Below are 16,201 nucleotides of genomic sequence, written 5' to 3'. Positions count from 1 at the left end.
AAATTAGTGGCTGTCCTTTCTTACAGCTCTGTTGTGAGCTAGCAGCATGTGGTGGCTTCTGTTTTTGACAACAGTCTTGGATTTGTTGTTTCAGAGTACCTGACGGTGTTTTCCCAAATGATTGCATTCCATGATCCAGAGCTAAGTAACCACCTCAATGAAATTGGCTTCATTCCAGATGTAAGTGTTAAGGGTCCTTGTAAGTGTTATCCAAAGGAATTAAAAAATGGAAAATGAGGGAAACTGGGATGAGATGCCTTTCCAAACTGCTTCAGTAGCACTTTGACCAATGTGAAACTTCCATATTAATAGACCTTATTGAATATGCTGATAAAATGGTAAAGTTTTGATTCTGATTTTACGTGCTTTAGTCCTTCCTGTTCTGCTGGAATGGAAAATACAATAAAAATACTACTAACCAGTTATTATAACTTAGATTCATCTTAAAAGGTATATATACATTTATTTTTGAAATGTGGGTTAATATACAAAAGTTAGTGTACCCATGAAGTGCTAACAGCAAAATTACTGCAGCTAGTTAAATGCTTTTGTTTAACACAAATGACACATTATTTTGCAAGGAACAGAAAAAGTACGTTCAAGTGATCTTCAGTTTTGTAGATATGTCAGACCTTGGAAAATGCTTAGCAGTCATGTGCTGCAGTGTGTCACAATCATGGGACAAGTGCATAACATAGACACAAGTTTTATGCTTCCATTGGAAAAAAAATCTCTAAGATGGAGGAAAATGAAAACTGAGAACATGGCCAAAGCATTGTAGAGAGGGTGGACTTTGTGAAAAAGCAAAACAAGGTCTTTTTCAGAGCCTCATTTCGAGCTATCATTGTAAGTAGTAAAGCTTTCCTCCTTTTTTTAGAGAGGTGTGTATAGTCAAGAAAGCCAAAATAAAACACAAACCAACCAATGGGGAACGAGGCTGACCAGGGGCTAGGGAAACCCTGTGCCTCCCCTCAAATGTTTGTCTGCCTACAAATACTGATGTTTCTGAAAAGTAGATTTAGGCATGGCCATAGAGATAACATTAATTGATATGGTCTGTATCATTCTATTTTTGGCACTTACTAATTTGGTAATTGCAAGTTGGTTATAAGAACAGATAATGACTGAGAGGTCAGAATGGAAGAAGACAACTGGATTCAGGAGATGTTGATATAGAAATACAAATTTCATAAGTAAGAAATTTATAAACATTGCTTCTATAAGCAATATAAAGTTTAGTTTATCAGAAAAGCCTTATGCTTATTGGGAAATATTTCAAGTTGAAGCAGCAAGGCGAAGCCTCTGAAAATCATTTGTTTTAGACAGTTCCTGAAAGAATTTATGGGAGTTTGGGACTGGCAGATACTCATTATCACTGGTTACAAATATTGTAATGGAAAAGCAAGTATATACTTTCATTGTTGAGAGTTTTGTAATGTAATAATGTTGTTTCACTGATAAAAATTCAGGAGATACAGTGGTGTTAAAATGAGAAGAGAAATCCGGTGTTATTGCCTTATAAAGAGAGGAGTTTGAGAAAGCCACATATATTTCAGATAACGCACATCTGAAGAGAACGGATGGGAGGAAGATGAAACGAAAGTGAGAAGGAAAAATACTCATCTGTAGAAAGCCTAAATATTTGGGTAGATGAAGTGCAAGGGTTAACAGCAACATTTAAGTTCCTGAGGGAGAATCAATTTTGCAGCATCACTATATAAATGCATTTAATGTTTTATTTTTTTAAAGGCTGCAGTTTACTGAAGCAATTCTTCTGTGTATTTTGTCCAGGATGCTAGTTCCCGCTAAAGAGTTAGAGATATAATTTCCCTGACCACCTTACAGGTCCTTGTTTGGGCTAGTGATCTGTGCAAGAGCTCTGTAGCAACCCATCTTGGGTCTTACCTGATATTTCAGCAGCTCCTAGTGTCCGCTTATAAAGTTATAATTCTCCACTGAAGACTTCCAAGGTACAAGTGAGATGGAATAGTTTAAAATCACATTTTGCTATATTTTAGTTTCTGTTGTGCAAGTCATTGGACAGCACATAGTCATACATGAGCCTTATCTTTAAATATTATGGTCTAGAGATGATCAGGTGATACAGTAAACAATTGCAAAAGAGGTGTATTTTTTAAAAACTCTTGCATTGAAGTTCTTAAGTTAGCACTAACCTATGAAGAGAGGTTGTCCTTTCTGAATTATGTGTCAGGGTTTGGGTTTTTTTTTTTAATATGTAAAAGTTGTTCTGTTGTTTAGATTAGTCAGAGAGGTGATTTTTTGTAACTGTAACAAGGCAGCACAGGATCCATCAAGGTGAAGGATATGCACTGTAGTAATGAGATCTGAACCAGAGTTTCGTGCTTGAGTACTAATCCTATCAAAGTAAACCCTGATTAATCTTTCATCATTGAAACGTGGGCTCTGCTGCAGGGAAGATTGTGTTCCTGGCACCCTTCTCATTTGCTTCAGGTCACGTAGCTCTCAGAATATTGAACGCTGCTGAAGCTTGAGTCCTTGTGAATATTATTAGCTGATGTGGTGCCTGGATTAAGTACATTGCTGTGGCTATGTGATTTACATATAAATAGAGGGATGATATATACAGTGAATCTTACAGTTCTTCTTTGCTCACTCTCCCAAAGCTTATAGTCTTCTCCACCCTTTATAATGCTTTATAACACATTCCTTATTTTACTGGATAATTCTGACCCAAAACAAAAGACTATTTTAAAGTGAAGAAAAACAAGAAAGTGTACAATGTTGCTAAAAGTGTAGCTGTAGCTATAAATTATTCTAAAGCACTTTCAGCTGCGAAATGTGGAAGGTAGACACAGTTGTCATCTATCCACTAATACAGAAGGCAAACTGATTGCAGTTCCTTAGTATCATTGTGCTGAAGCTGCTGGAACAGGTAGATACCTTAGCTTGGTTTTGGTGATAGGCCCAAGGTGTCAGTAATAGGGCTTTATCTTCAAGATCCTGCCCTTGAAGTACTTTATCTCTGTTTGTCCTGTTACACAATTACCTGATGATGAATCTGGAGGAGGAGTTTCTTGCTGACATTTTTATCTTGTGAAGAAAGTGATCAATCTTCAAATTTTGTTTGTGTAGGTACATATAGCTGGGTAGAATCTAGTATTAAAAATGTGATTCAATTTGCCTTATCTTTTGCACCTTTCTGTAGCCTTTAAATATATGATTGTCTAGGCACCATATAGGATTGAAGCCAAGTGTGTATGTATTTCAAACATGGAACAGGAAGGTGAAAGATCTGGAGTTGGCAGAAGAGACAATTTCCTTTGGAAGGAAGCTACAACACTCGTGTAGTCCAACTGCCTGACCACCTCAGGGCTGACTTAAAATGTGCTGTTAAGGGCATTCTCCAAATGACTCCTAAACACTGACAGCTTTGGGACATCAACCTCCTCTCTAGGAAGCTTCTTCCAGTGTTTGACCACTGTCTCAGTAAAGAAAGGCTTCCTGATGTCCAGTCTAAATCTTCCCTGGTGCAACTTTGAGTTGTCCCAACGTATCCAGTCACTAGATCCCAGGGAGAAGAGCTCAGCATTTCCCTCTCCACCTCCCTTCCTCAAGAAGCTGTAGAAAGCAAACACATAGTTTTTATTAACAACTGAAAATTAAAGCAAAAAGCAGCAGGTGAGACAGTTGTTAGAACAACTCAGCAAAATAAAATTCCACTTATTGTTGGACAACATTGTTTCATGCATGCATCAAACACAAAAAAAAAAAAAGAAACAGGAATTTAATAGACACGGGAAAAAAAGAAAAACCTCTTTGGTTTTGGCCCCTCATATAAACTGCAATATGTGGTACAGCTAAAGTATAAGCAGAAAAAACGTCACTGATATGTTCAGAATAAGACTAGATTTTTTTTTTTTTTTTCATTTTATTAAAAGGTTTTATTTTATTATTTTTGAGAGAATGGTTTGGGCCTGGTCACACTGCAAGTCGAGTCAGAGATAGGTAAAAAGAGATACATGTTTCAAAGTCCCTCTTTGGTTAATCTGGTATTGCTTAACAATGATGGACTTCCCAACAATATGTACAAAAAAAATTATCTGAAAAGTGGAAGGAATTTGTCTTCTAAAGTACTTCTAAGAAAGAAAGCGAGGCTGTGAAGTTCTGGTGCTCAGTGGTGGGAGTGTCTTTGGGGAGGGTGGGTGTTTGTGGCAGCGCTGAGCTGGAGGGCTGAGGTTCACTCTACTTGGTGAGGATGACCATGACAGAGGAGGGAGGAAGGTGGGGGAGTGCGGGGATGGAGTTGAGACGGTTGGAGGAGCCGGCGAGGGCAAAGGTGAAAAGGATTCCTTTTAGCTGAGAATCATTCTTGGGTTCTGTTTGACCAGCCTTCTGTGTAGCTATGGCAAATGGTTTTTAGTATGCTGGGAAAGAAAGATTGGATTACTTAAGAGATTGTCAGTATCTGGGATTGTTACTGCACAGTCCAATAAGAAAAGAAATATATGATACCTTTTCTTGATCCTTTCTGTGGTCATTTAAGCTAGTGCCTGCCTAAAGTATATAGAAAGCAAGTTAGTAGGGTAGACACTGCCTTACAACTGTCAATTTCAGGGTTCTTAGCAGGTTCTCCTGAAGCAAATGAGCTACTCACTGTTGGAGTTAGAATACTTGCCCCTGTTGCCATTGATTGTGGTAGTTCCTGTATTTCTGTGTGACTTCACTTTGAGAAGGAAAGGCTGCACCACTGAAAGTCTCAAACACTGAAAATAGTGTGAAATATATAATATTTCATAGGGGTTTCTCATTATCCATCTATAAATCATTTATATCATCTATACTTTATTTTAATAGTGATGAAGACATGACAGTTTACCAGTTTCAAAATGTGTTGAATAAGAGATAGTCAGGTGAGGATTCTCCTATAAGAGTTGGCAAGAATAATTGTTGTGGTCATCCTGTTGTGGTTGTAATCTTTAAAACTGTAGGTATTTAACCTTAATCTCAGCTCTGTAACTCTGAGATGTGGAAGGTGAACTTCCATAAAGATTTTTGAATTTTCCTGGAACCTTTTGGTAAACATGTCCTATAAATGCATAACAAATAAGTTGTAAAAAATATTGGCATTTTTGATGTTCTGAAAACTCAAACCTTCAATTTTAAATAATATATTTACATTATCCTGCAAACAGGTGCGTAGCTCCCTTTTGATGTTCATGAGGTGCACCTGGGTCATACAGAAGAGTTACTTTATTCTTAACAGACTTTTCACAGAGCAAGAAGCTTGTGTGTGTGTACCTTTTAATACTTCCTAACATCACTACCAACAAATATTAACACTCATTTTCACCTTGTTCTTCCCTCTGAAATCTCTTTAGATTCAACATCACCTGAGCCTAAATTTCTTTAGAACTATTTTCTTTACAGCTGAAATCTCAATCTTCTATAGATCCAAGTATGTAAAACTCTCATATTCTGAAGGAACACTCAAATAATGAAACAGTCCAGACAGTTTTAGCAGGCAGTAAAGGAATCCTCATGGAAAAGACTTTCAGCAAGGTTTGACCCAATATCTCTAAGAGCTTTGAATGTCTAATGGAAGATGCGTTCCTCTCAGAACATGGCCACTTAGCAATAGGCAATTAAACGTCTTCATCCTGCTGATAAACAAAAAACTGCATCTCCAAGCTCAGGTACTGAGCAGTATTTGTCATAGCAGACTGAAATTGAAGAGGAATTTAGCTATTGAAAAGGAATTTAGCTAGGGATAATGGAAAGGTGGGGAATGAAACCTAGTCTAAGGTCAACAGATTTAAATTGTAACTAGAAAAACCCTGTGAATCTATTATTAAGATTGTTTGAATGTGAACTGGTGTTAAGGGGACTGCTGTGTACTTCATATATAAGAAATGTCGAGGTCCTTACTTTAAAGCACAAAAGAGATTGTATTTTACCAGCAAAGCAAAATTATAATTGCGGCACTGCTCCTCTCAAGGTCTCTCTAAAAAATGATGTGTTCGTTTTACGGGCTCTTTTTTAAATCTGACTTCTTCTCAGGCTGTTCCAGCAGTTCTGATGCTACTTTGGTTGCACGTTAGGTACACTTCCCAGGTCCGGAATTAAGTGTGCGGTAAAACCACAACTCCCTTACGTCTGAGGGCTCAGCCCTGAAGGGTTGAAATCTCTTTTGCTGGAGCTTGTTTTTGCGGAGGCGCGGTGCTGTTCCGGACGGCGGCCGCTGGAGGGCAGCATTCACTAACGCTGGGAGCAGTCCCGCTCCCGAGCGCATCCCGGAGCTCTGTCCTGGCCTCAGTGCAGCTCCTCCTTCCCTTCCACTGCCGTCGTGGAGTAATGCCACCCGTGTTGTGCCTTTCCTTTCCTTGCTTACCGATAGCATCCACAACCTCTTCAGGCCTACCAGCACCTCCCTGTCTTAAACCAATAAAACTTCAATAAAAGCTCGCCTGACACCTTCTACTTAAATTGTTTGACCTACTTTTCATGTCACTGCTGATACTTTTGGTGAGGATGGTTTAGAGCAAAGCAGTGATTTTCTGTGTGATTACCTTTTAATAAACTTCAGAGCTTCACATTTCATGTATTTTCTTGTACATTTCTGTGTAAATGCATGCACGATAGAGGTGTTTGTGAAATTAGGAGAAAATGAGGATCTGCTTTGGTAGAACATTTTAATCAAATATATGAAATGGAGGAAATAATTGCTTTTAAATACCAAGGAAATAATGTGGTTTACATAATATGTACCTCCAAGCAAAGAGGAGCCTCAGGACACTAGGCTTGTGTTCCTACTGCATGAGAAGCAAGATATTGCATGTAAACAAGGAGATAAATAGGTATTGGCTTATCACAACCACTGTAGGAGATATTTCAGGGAACAGGATATGTTATTGTTCCCTAGAATGCCATCTGTTTAAAACAAAACATAGATATACTCAGGGAAATAGTATGAAAGTATTACAAGATTAAATTGATTTGGTTTGGATTTTGAACACTTAAAATCAACTGGTGGACTGGAGGCCAAGCTTCATAAAAGCCTGCTGAATATTAAAAGTGGTGAAAAGGTCATTGAGCCTTCTGTAGTTTATGGACAGTATGGTTCAGATCTCAGATGCTCAGATGAAGGCATAGGAATAAAATTTAGAGAGAGCTGTGCTTAAGAAGGTTACATCGTTTAGTTGGAGCCATAACCCATTTCAGAGTTTATGGAATAAGAAGTAATTATTAACATAATATCAATTATGTTTTCTACTCCTCATTTGTTTACTTCCAGGAAAAGCTCAATAGGGGGATTAATTTTCACTTCTTATGAGTTAAAAAGTAATATATTAAGCTTTATGTTCAGCTGTAAATCTTCATAGCACATGAGCTATGCGGCTGAGTAAAATTTAACAATGATCGTCTCACGCTTGCATTTATGGAAACTTTCTGTGCAGTTTGATGTTTCAAGACAACAGATTTTGTTGCCTTTGTCTTGCTAAATGCTTCATTGAAAAATCAGAAATTCTTAAGGTGTCATAAATGCTTAGCTCTTCTTTCTCTGTATGATGTCATGAGTATGAAAGTTTGCAGTCATTAAAGGTTTTCTGTAGCTGTTGCAGCAGCACAAGTCTCAGTGGTGTAAGTGCAGAAGCAAGACACCTTTGGATGACACCTGCCCTAAAATAGTCCCAGTAGAACTACATAAATGCTATGGGTGTTAGTGAGCATTTATTGAGACTGAAACTGTCCTTAATTTCTTCACTGACAAGTATGCATTTTAATACATACCGGCATCACAGAAAAAGGCAGAGGTGGTTATTTTTTCTCTTGGAAGTCCTGATTTGAACTTTTAATTATTTCTATAAAACCGTTTTCTTCTGTAGTCAAAAAAATATATTGAATCCAGTTGGTTTATGCTTTTTCAGGCATCCTTGGCTAATTTTTGCTTAGTTTAGTGAGAATTGTAGCAATTTAGTGGAGCAGGTTTTTGTGTTCATTAAGACTTTGGAGGTTCTATTTTGCAAACCAGCCTAGTAAGGGTGGTGATAGATTTTTTTTTTTTTTCTTTTTTTTCTGTGCAGTGTTACAAACTAGTAATTTGAAAAATTTGGGGATGAAAAAAGCTTCTGAGGGGCTATGAGCTGTGTGATAGTAGATCTGCCATGGCAGTTTTTTCCTTTCTAATTAAATTCAGGCAAAATAGGCAATTTTTAATGTAGTTGACAATTGTCATAGACAACTTTAGTTCTCTAAGCTTGTTTTTTGTCTTCTTCCTCCATCACCACCTTTTGCAGCTTTATGCGATTCCTTGGTTTCTTACAATGTTTACACGTGAGTATGCTTTATTTTTTTTTTTTTTTATTAGTGTTCTTTTATTTCTTAAGATTAATTCTTCTCACTTTTTCAGCTAAAGCCCTTCTAATTAATATGATAGGTCATTTAGTAGGATGCTTGTAATTTGCAAGGAGGTATTGTGAGTGAAAAACTCGACAGTGCCTGTCACTTACTTTCTGCCCTGATTTGGTAATAATTAGCATTTCTACTACTTTTTTGAGTTGTTGTTATTGTTATATTATTATATAGTTGGTTTGTTGTTATTATTATCTGGGTTACTTTACACATGCAGTATTTAGGATGTGTTCAAAGGAAGCTGTTATCTCCTGGAAAAAGACGTAATAATAATTAAAAAGCAAAACCAAACCTCACCACCATCCTGTGCCCTCACTCAAATAATATAAGAAAGAGAATGACTTTGTTTTTGAAGATAATCATATTTTTATTGCATGTAGACACACTGTTATTCTGATGGCACTAGTTTTCTATATTTGTGCATGTGTATTAGGAACAAAGAGAGCTTTATAATTTGGTGAGCTTTTAATTAAAGAGGACAAAGTTAATAAATCAAGTCTAGAAAGCAATTTAAACTTTCTTAAAAATCTGTGATTTTTTTCATGTCATATCAACATTGGCAGACATTGAATTAAAATTTTTTAAAAAGTGGCAGAATGAAAAGAGCTCATAGATTATTTCTCTGATGAAATATCAAAGACCCTAATGTGAAACTCTTAATTGCAGTTTCTAAAGATCTTGACTGTGAAGCAGTAGTTCTTGCAGTTGTCCATTTTTCTATACCTTTCATGAGAATCACCACATTTAGAAAACCAAGGAGATGGTTTCCTTAAGCAGTGAAGTGTGAAAAAATCTTAGAACTATTTAGTTGGAAGATAGCTTATTTTAAGAGAGCCACCTTCAGCTTTATATATAAAATCTTGCTATTTTTAATAGGCCTTTTTCATTATCTTTCTTTTATTCTGCCAATTTTTTCTTTTTTCTGTTCATCTTTTTTGTCTAATTGTAAGTAGCTGGTCTTATTGATTAACTCATTAATATCATCTTATTGTGAAAAACTGATATGCATGCCTTAATACATAATTGTACTGTACCAAAAGAAAAATAAATTGCCTAAATTTTGGCATACTTGAAATGTGAAAACCCATGTGCTTCCAAGTATTCATTAATAAAAGAAGACTGTGATTTCCAGCATAATCAAACTGCCTATGAAGGCAAATATGATCCTAAACAGGCTGAGTCCTCTTTGCTCCCAAATAAAAAAGAAATAATTCAAGATGGGAGAGGAAAGGAAGTACATAGGCAACTCATTAACACTGTGAATGTGTGTATATGGTTGTAGTTTTATTTATTGTGCTTATTCATTATGCAGATGTCTTTCCTTTGCACAAAATTTTTCACTTGTGGGATACATTACTGCTTGGAAATTCCTCCTTCCCATTCTGTATTGGAGTTGCCATACTTCAACAGCTGAGGGATCGTCTTCTGGCTAATGGATTCAATGAGTGCATTCTCCTTTTTTCAGACTTGCCAGGTACAGAAAAAAAGTGTTTCTTCCTTTTTTCTCTGTCTTCTCCAGTGTGTTTCTAAATATATGTTTAGAAATCATGGTAGATTTAGGCAAACTCACTGCCAGTGTGTGTAGATCTTAACTACAGTTTATTGTAGTTAGTTGAAGTCTTTTTGCTGTCATCAGCAAGAATGCAATAGGGTTGTTATTTCCAGGTGAAGATTGGAGTATTTTGTTGTGAAATTTAGAACAATTTAATATAATTCAGAATCAAATGTTTATAGTCATGGCACATACAGACACCATCCAGTTGATCTGAATTATTTTTTGAAACAAATTGGGTACTGTTCTGAATAGTCCTTTTCCACTTTGATGCTGGTATTAGCCTGTTTTCCTTTCAAACATAATTAGACTTCTACTGTGGAAGTAATTAATGTAAAAGGACTAGGGGAACCAGTATAGGAAGCCATTGGAATTCCTATGTTAAATGTTTCCATTCGAAATGCAAAGCTTTTAGAAGAACTTTCAAAATTGTATCAGAGTCTGCATGATTATTGTCCAGTTCTATGTATTTGCTCAGTGGGAGGTGATTAACCTATCCATGCAAATGAGTACCTTACAAAAAAAATTGCAGTTAACCATGCAGTTTGGATCTTCCTTCTGAGCAGGTATCTAGTTAGACAGTAGAAGGCATGTGAACTGAGTAAGCCATGTCACCTGAAAGATGTGTTTTAGTTGTAGTAACACAAGTAGGAAGGCTGCTGCACTCAGAACATGCTTATGTTCTTGTATTAATTCCCTCCCTCCAACTCAGGATCTTACTTATGTAATACAGGTCTTAGGTTAAGAGGTGACAGTGTTTTAAATGTGTAGCTTTTCTTTAGATAACTCTAACTTTAGGGTAATTCCTGGGGTAATTATGGATTTAGTGAGCTCTATTTGAACACCATGTGTGTAATTCAGTAATTCATATTCATTTAAAGTAATTCATGTTCAGAAGAACTGAAGGAGAGAATGAAGTTTGGAGGAGAATTTAAAAGGTCTTGTTAAGTGTTGTAGTCTCCACAACTGCAGAGTTTACAGAGGTTAGCAGTAGTCTAGGATATGGCAGCAAGCAGATGAGGCTGAGTTCACAGTTGCATAAGTCAGTGCGTTATCATAAATGAAGCTCTGTGGTTTCTTTAAATACTGTTGTCACAAATGGTCTCTCGCTGTACACCTTTCCATACAGGTCTGGATTTCAAAATTTGTCTCCTACTTATTAGTTTAGTATGTACTATGCATTTGCTGCTGTATTTTTCAGTTTATAAGAAATTGAATTGGGCCATTCCTTATAGTGTAGAATTTTAATTTTCAATCTGTATGCTTAGTCATTTCACATGCTCATGGTAAATTTAACAGGATATCTACAGATGGCTGAAATGTGAGTGCTAAAATAAAAGATTGACTCTCTCCCCATCCTCTCCTCCCCCATGGGTTAGCTGTATGTCCTAGTTAAGTACAGATTCATTAATATTTAACTTATTTTCTTGCCTAAGGTCATTTCTCCATATTTTTTTTTTTTCTTGAAGGGTGCTAAATTATAGATTCCAATTTATCTTAAATCAGCTGATGTACTGACCGTGGAAGTACTTTATGCTGAGGTCATGTATAAGAACACATTAGTTCTCGTAATACATATCTGTTCATATAATAAAATTAAATCACTAAAATCCATAGTGGTATAATTTACAAGCATTCTGCTGGTTGTAGTTGATGACAACTTTGCTGATACTCTGGTAGGATATACGAATTTCTGAATTTTTTTTTTTTTCTTAAATTGGTGATGCCTGTGATAATTAAGATGTCAACAGTGGCAAAATTGAATATTTTGAGATTAATCTAAAGCATACCATAAAATACTGCTAGTAAAACTACTAAGGGGAAAAAAATAAAGATGGAAGACAATCCTAGTGTGACTTAAATGTTGTTGGTCTAGCTTAATCAGTAACTTTTTCAACATATAATTCTCATAGCCTTGTCCCTTTTCTTTCTGACCTGAGTCTTATTTCTGATTAAAAAGTATTGATTCATTATGCATTTTGTCACCTGTGTCTTCCAAACAAGACTTCTGTTATTTTGGGTACGATAAATTGTGTGCCAAGGCTGAGAATTCTCTGAAAGTAATTTACAAATGACCTTCACCTGAAACTAGGTCACTCCCAGGAAGAGATTGTTGTTCAAAACATGTGCGATAATTTTAAACTAAAATCAATTGTTGCTCAACAGTCTGTAACTCCTGCAATTTTTAAGCTTTGTGTGCAGTGGAATGGCTTATTTCAGGCTGCCAGTGAAAACAACTTCCTTTCCAGACTGATAAAGGTATTTTACTGCCATCTTGCAACTTTGTGGAACACTTTTAGGATTTCTTGTTTTTACAAAACAAAAACCCTGCTGCCTAATTTCCAGTTTATTGTATATAACACAGTTTCAATTACTGTTTTAAAATAATAGTGATGTGAGGAAAATGAAGGGGCATTGTGTCCTTATTGATTACTTGATTCTGAAAACCCTTTCCAAATACAATTGGCCATATTTTATCTATAAAGCCAATACAATTGGGCATTACTTGCTATTTTTGGGAGTTCTGTTGGAAATTTAAATTTATTTTTATATAGTTTAAACAGTGTCCTATCATATCAGGAAATGTATTTGAAGATTTTGAAAAAACAATTGCTTAATTAAGAATACTGGAAAGTCCTTTTGCAACAAGTGTCCCCTTGTAGCAACAAATGTCCTAGTTCATTCCTCATGGAGCTGTATGAAGGGGGCATATAAGCAACTGCTAAAACTTAAATAGAATTAGGTTGTTTAGGAAATACTCCCCCAAAATGCTGGAGTTTTTTACTTAAATTCTCTTTCATTTTTTTCTTTCATATTTTTCCTTGGGTCTAAGAGCTCTGTTAAGTACAAACTTTATTCAAACAATATAAATACAGACAATATTTAGGAAGTACCATTTGAGACAGGAAACAAAACCAGCCCTGGAGTTGTTGCTAATTTTTTACCTGTAGTTTTGAGACTTAGTAAATTTTGTCTTATTCAGGTGATGCAGAGAGAGAACAAAGACAGTATGTAAGTCTGACATGTAGCAGAATGTGTCAGGAAAATGAGAATGGTAAGGGTGACACTACTGTGATGAGATTCCTGAGGTACCAACAACCGAGACAGGACTCTGCTTTCGCACCAGTGCTGATTTGTACTAAGCCAGTCTGGATATCCCTTAATCTCATGTATCAGCAGATTTACGACCCAGAAGGCTTTTCATGGACCGAGGACCAACTGTATGAGTTCACTTTAAAACATGCACTTTTTGCTTATAGCTTAGTCTTTAGAATCTTGCCATAAGTTTGTGTGGTAATGTCCATTATTCAACTCAAAAACTGTGCTTATTGTAGTTTGACTTGATTACCAAGTTCATTACCCACTGTACAAGTAGTACGAAGTCAACAGCAGCTTTTGTTAGGAAGCATCCAGACACATACAGCTCTTTGCAAACAGTTGAAGAATCCTTAGACCAATCCACTCCCACCTGGAATGGGTCCAGTATAGGGCCTGGCAAACAGATCTTCCTCCAGTGATCAGTGCCAGTACCAGTGCTGGCATACTGACATGAGTTACTGCCTTCTAAAGGGATAGGGAACTGGTGAAAAGGTTGGGACAGATGTTGTTAGAGAATAGGGAAATACCAAGCCTAGACATGAGATAAAACATACTCAAATAAACCTTTTAGGCTAGTTCAATAAGCTCATCTTCTGTAATTTTGGAGCAAGAGGAGGGTTCATTCTTTTAATGCTGTGTACTCTAGGAAGGTGTCTTTTTGCTGACTCCAGTCTAGTCACTGCTTCCAAAGGAAGAACTTTGGCCTCAGATAGGAAGTTTGTAAAGACTGACTGTAGCAAAGCAATCCAGTAGCTTGCAATCAGTGCAATGAGGAGCTACACTAAAATGGTTGAAGTGGAAAACAGAGGGATTATGCTTTGTGAGACACAGGCATGTGGCTTTAAGATGCAAGATCTGGCTATCGTCAGACCACAGACATAAATGATTCTCTAGGGAACAGAGTTTCTCTAATTTGGAAGAAATTATTATTTCCATTGCCATTCTAGTGATGTGCCAAAATGCTGAATTTCATGATGGTGGAAGCCATATGAATGCTTAGAAGGATTGCATCCAGCTTATAAATGGACTGGAGGTTAAAAAATAGTAGAAATTCTCTACTAAGATTGTATGGAGCAATTTTGAATGATACATTTCTGTTGACAGCAGCAAAATTAGACACACATCAGAAAACTCTACTTCAGATGTTTTTCTGACCCTAGGTAGCTACCATTTTACTTTCTGCTGGTTTGCTTCCTGAAGATCCTTTGTCTGCACATGTCTGTGATCCATACGCTTACTGTACTGGAATTTCTGGTGGTTCAGCATTTAGTTAATATAGATCTTGTAAGAGGAAAAATGGCAGTTGGACACCATGTCCACACTGAGTTTGTGGGTGTTTGGTGGCTGTTCCCATTTGTTTCAGCGCTCCTCCAAGGAAAATGTAACCTCAGGGATTAAAACACCACCTTTGAAGGGACTGACAAGAGAAACAGTGGTCTGTCATTTTCCAGTGAGCAATAGGGATAAAAAAAGTTAATACATCGTTTTGATTAGAGTTTGACTTTTTTCATACACTTTTGAAAATGTCTTATTGCTTAGATCAGGGCTCTGAGGAACAGAAGCCATAACAACTCTTCTAAAGGGAAACTTCTTTAACTTCAGCTATGAAATTTTGACGTAGCGCTCTTTTGTTGTTCATGGAAGATAGCACTGGAAAGTATTTTGTCATGAAGCTTAATGAAGCTGACTACTTTTTTAAGTTACCATATAACTGAAGAAAAACAGCACTTTGGTCTCGTTCACTTGATACACATGATAATGGTGTTGTAACTATGACAAAAACATTGATTGGAAATATCAAAAGACATCAGAATTTAAAAGGAAGTCACTTTTCCTAGTTTTCTTTTCTTGAAATATGTAGGTCAGACTGATATTTATGGAAGCATCTTTTTCTGAGCATGTTGCTCATCTTTGCTATGTTAGATGGCTTTTTGGAGATGCAAGTGTATTTCATAATGCAATTCCTCAAGATTATTGGTTTTGGGACAGAAGCAGAGAGATTTGTTAGGGCACACCTGCTCAACAAGGCTGTCTGGTAGTGTCAGACTGTAAGATTGATGTTTTTTTACCTGAGGCTGTGAATTCTTTAATTATTCACCTTTTACACTCATTGTGACACAAACAAAACAGTTCTAGATTATAGATTCTACCCTCTTGAGACTGAAGAGAAATGCTGGAGTGGGTGACACACTAAGGAAAGAAATACTGAAATCCTTTGTTGTAGTCTGTGGTTGTCACTGGCAGAAGAAAATCAAATATATATCCTTTAGCAAAGGTCTGTCTGCTGCAATGAATGATGCTTCATAAGAAGGGTAAAAAGTGAGTTCATTGGTAGAACTTTCCTAGTCCATGTCTTTAAAACAGTCTGACACACAGGTAGTGCCTCCTGTTTCTTGAGAGACCCCTGATAGTGCTCTTCATAGTGAAAAGGCTCTTCAGAAAATAGAATAATCCATCTGTTAGTCATGTAGGATTTTGTACACCTTTACACTGGAATAAAATGAAAGTACAAGAGGGTAGGCTGTCAAGCATACTAGCATTTCTAGGATTTCTAGGCATGAACTGACAAAAGTCAGGCTGCTCTTATCTGAGCTTTGTTCCTAGATGTGGCGAATTATTTTTTTTTTCCTCATTACAAAGGTGTCTTGGGAAAGTATATCCTTTTTTTTTCCCCATTAAAACTACAGGCATAGCAACTGCTTCAGGATTAGACTAATGCTTAGAAAGAAATAGTGTGTACTAGATGTTTTTCCTTTTTCCTTTCCCTTAATTGTGGAGAACATTGCTGACAGAGCAAGGTGCCTCATAGGGTATCTGTTTATAATTTTGTTATGCTGAATATGTTTGTTTGCCTTACAGGTATAAATGTTCTGCTCAATAATCTTTCGTTCTCTAACTGTTAATTGAGGAGAATTTTTAAATGAGCTGCACAAATAATGCAGTATTAAAAATTCTTGATTGAAATGTACATTAGCAGCACATTTCTGTATGATTGTAGATATATTTGGGGAGTGTATATCTAGCATTGTAATAGAGATACACATAACTGCTTAAATACAGAATTGGAATGGCAGTACACACTGAGAGCTAGAAAAATCTTTCTGTCAAAATAAGGACTGTGAAATGAGGTTAAGTGAACTCTCCGTGCTCTTACACTTT

General features: G+C 36.5%; 1 protein-coding gene across 3 annotated transcripts in view; it reads left to right on the top strand.

The window, feature by feature from the left end:
- Positions 1-16,201, top strand: part of TBCK (TBC1 domain containing kinase) — a 94,634-nt gene that overhangs the window by 40,393 nt on the left and 38,040 nt on the right. For 2 of the 3 annotated variants that reach the window (XM_069013296.1, XM_069013297.1), the window contains exons 20-22: positions 95-180; positions 8,277-8,313; positions 9,704-9,865. The exons of the other annotated variant lie outside the window; for it this stretch is intronic. In XM_069013296.1, the coding sequence (XP_068869397.1) occupies positions 95-180; positions 8,277-8,313; positions 9,704-9,865 (285 nt within the window). The remainder of the gene's footprint in view (positions 1-94; positions 181-8,276; positions 8,314-9,703; positions 9,866-16,201) is intronic. 3 annotated transcript variants of the gene reach the window in all.

Source organism: Aphelocoma coerulescens, chromosome 4 (assembly GCF_041296385.1).
Source record: "Aphelocoma coerulescens isolate FSJ_1873_10779 chromosome 4, UR_Acoe_1.0, whole genome shotgun sequence".
Taxonomy (NCBI): domain Eukaryota; kingdom Metazoa; phylum Chordata; class Aves; order Passeriformes; family Corvidae; genus Aphelocoma; species Aphelocoma coerulescens.
Note: the sequence above shows the minus strand (reverse complement) of the source record. Positions and strands in the feature narration are given on the sequence as shown.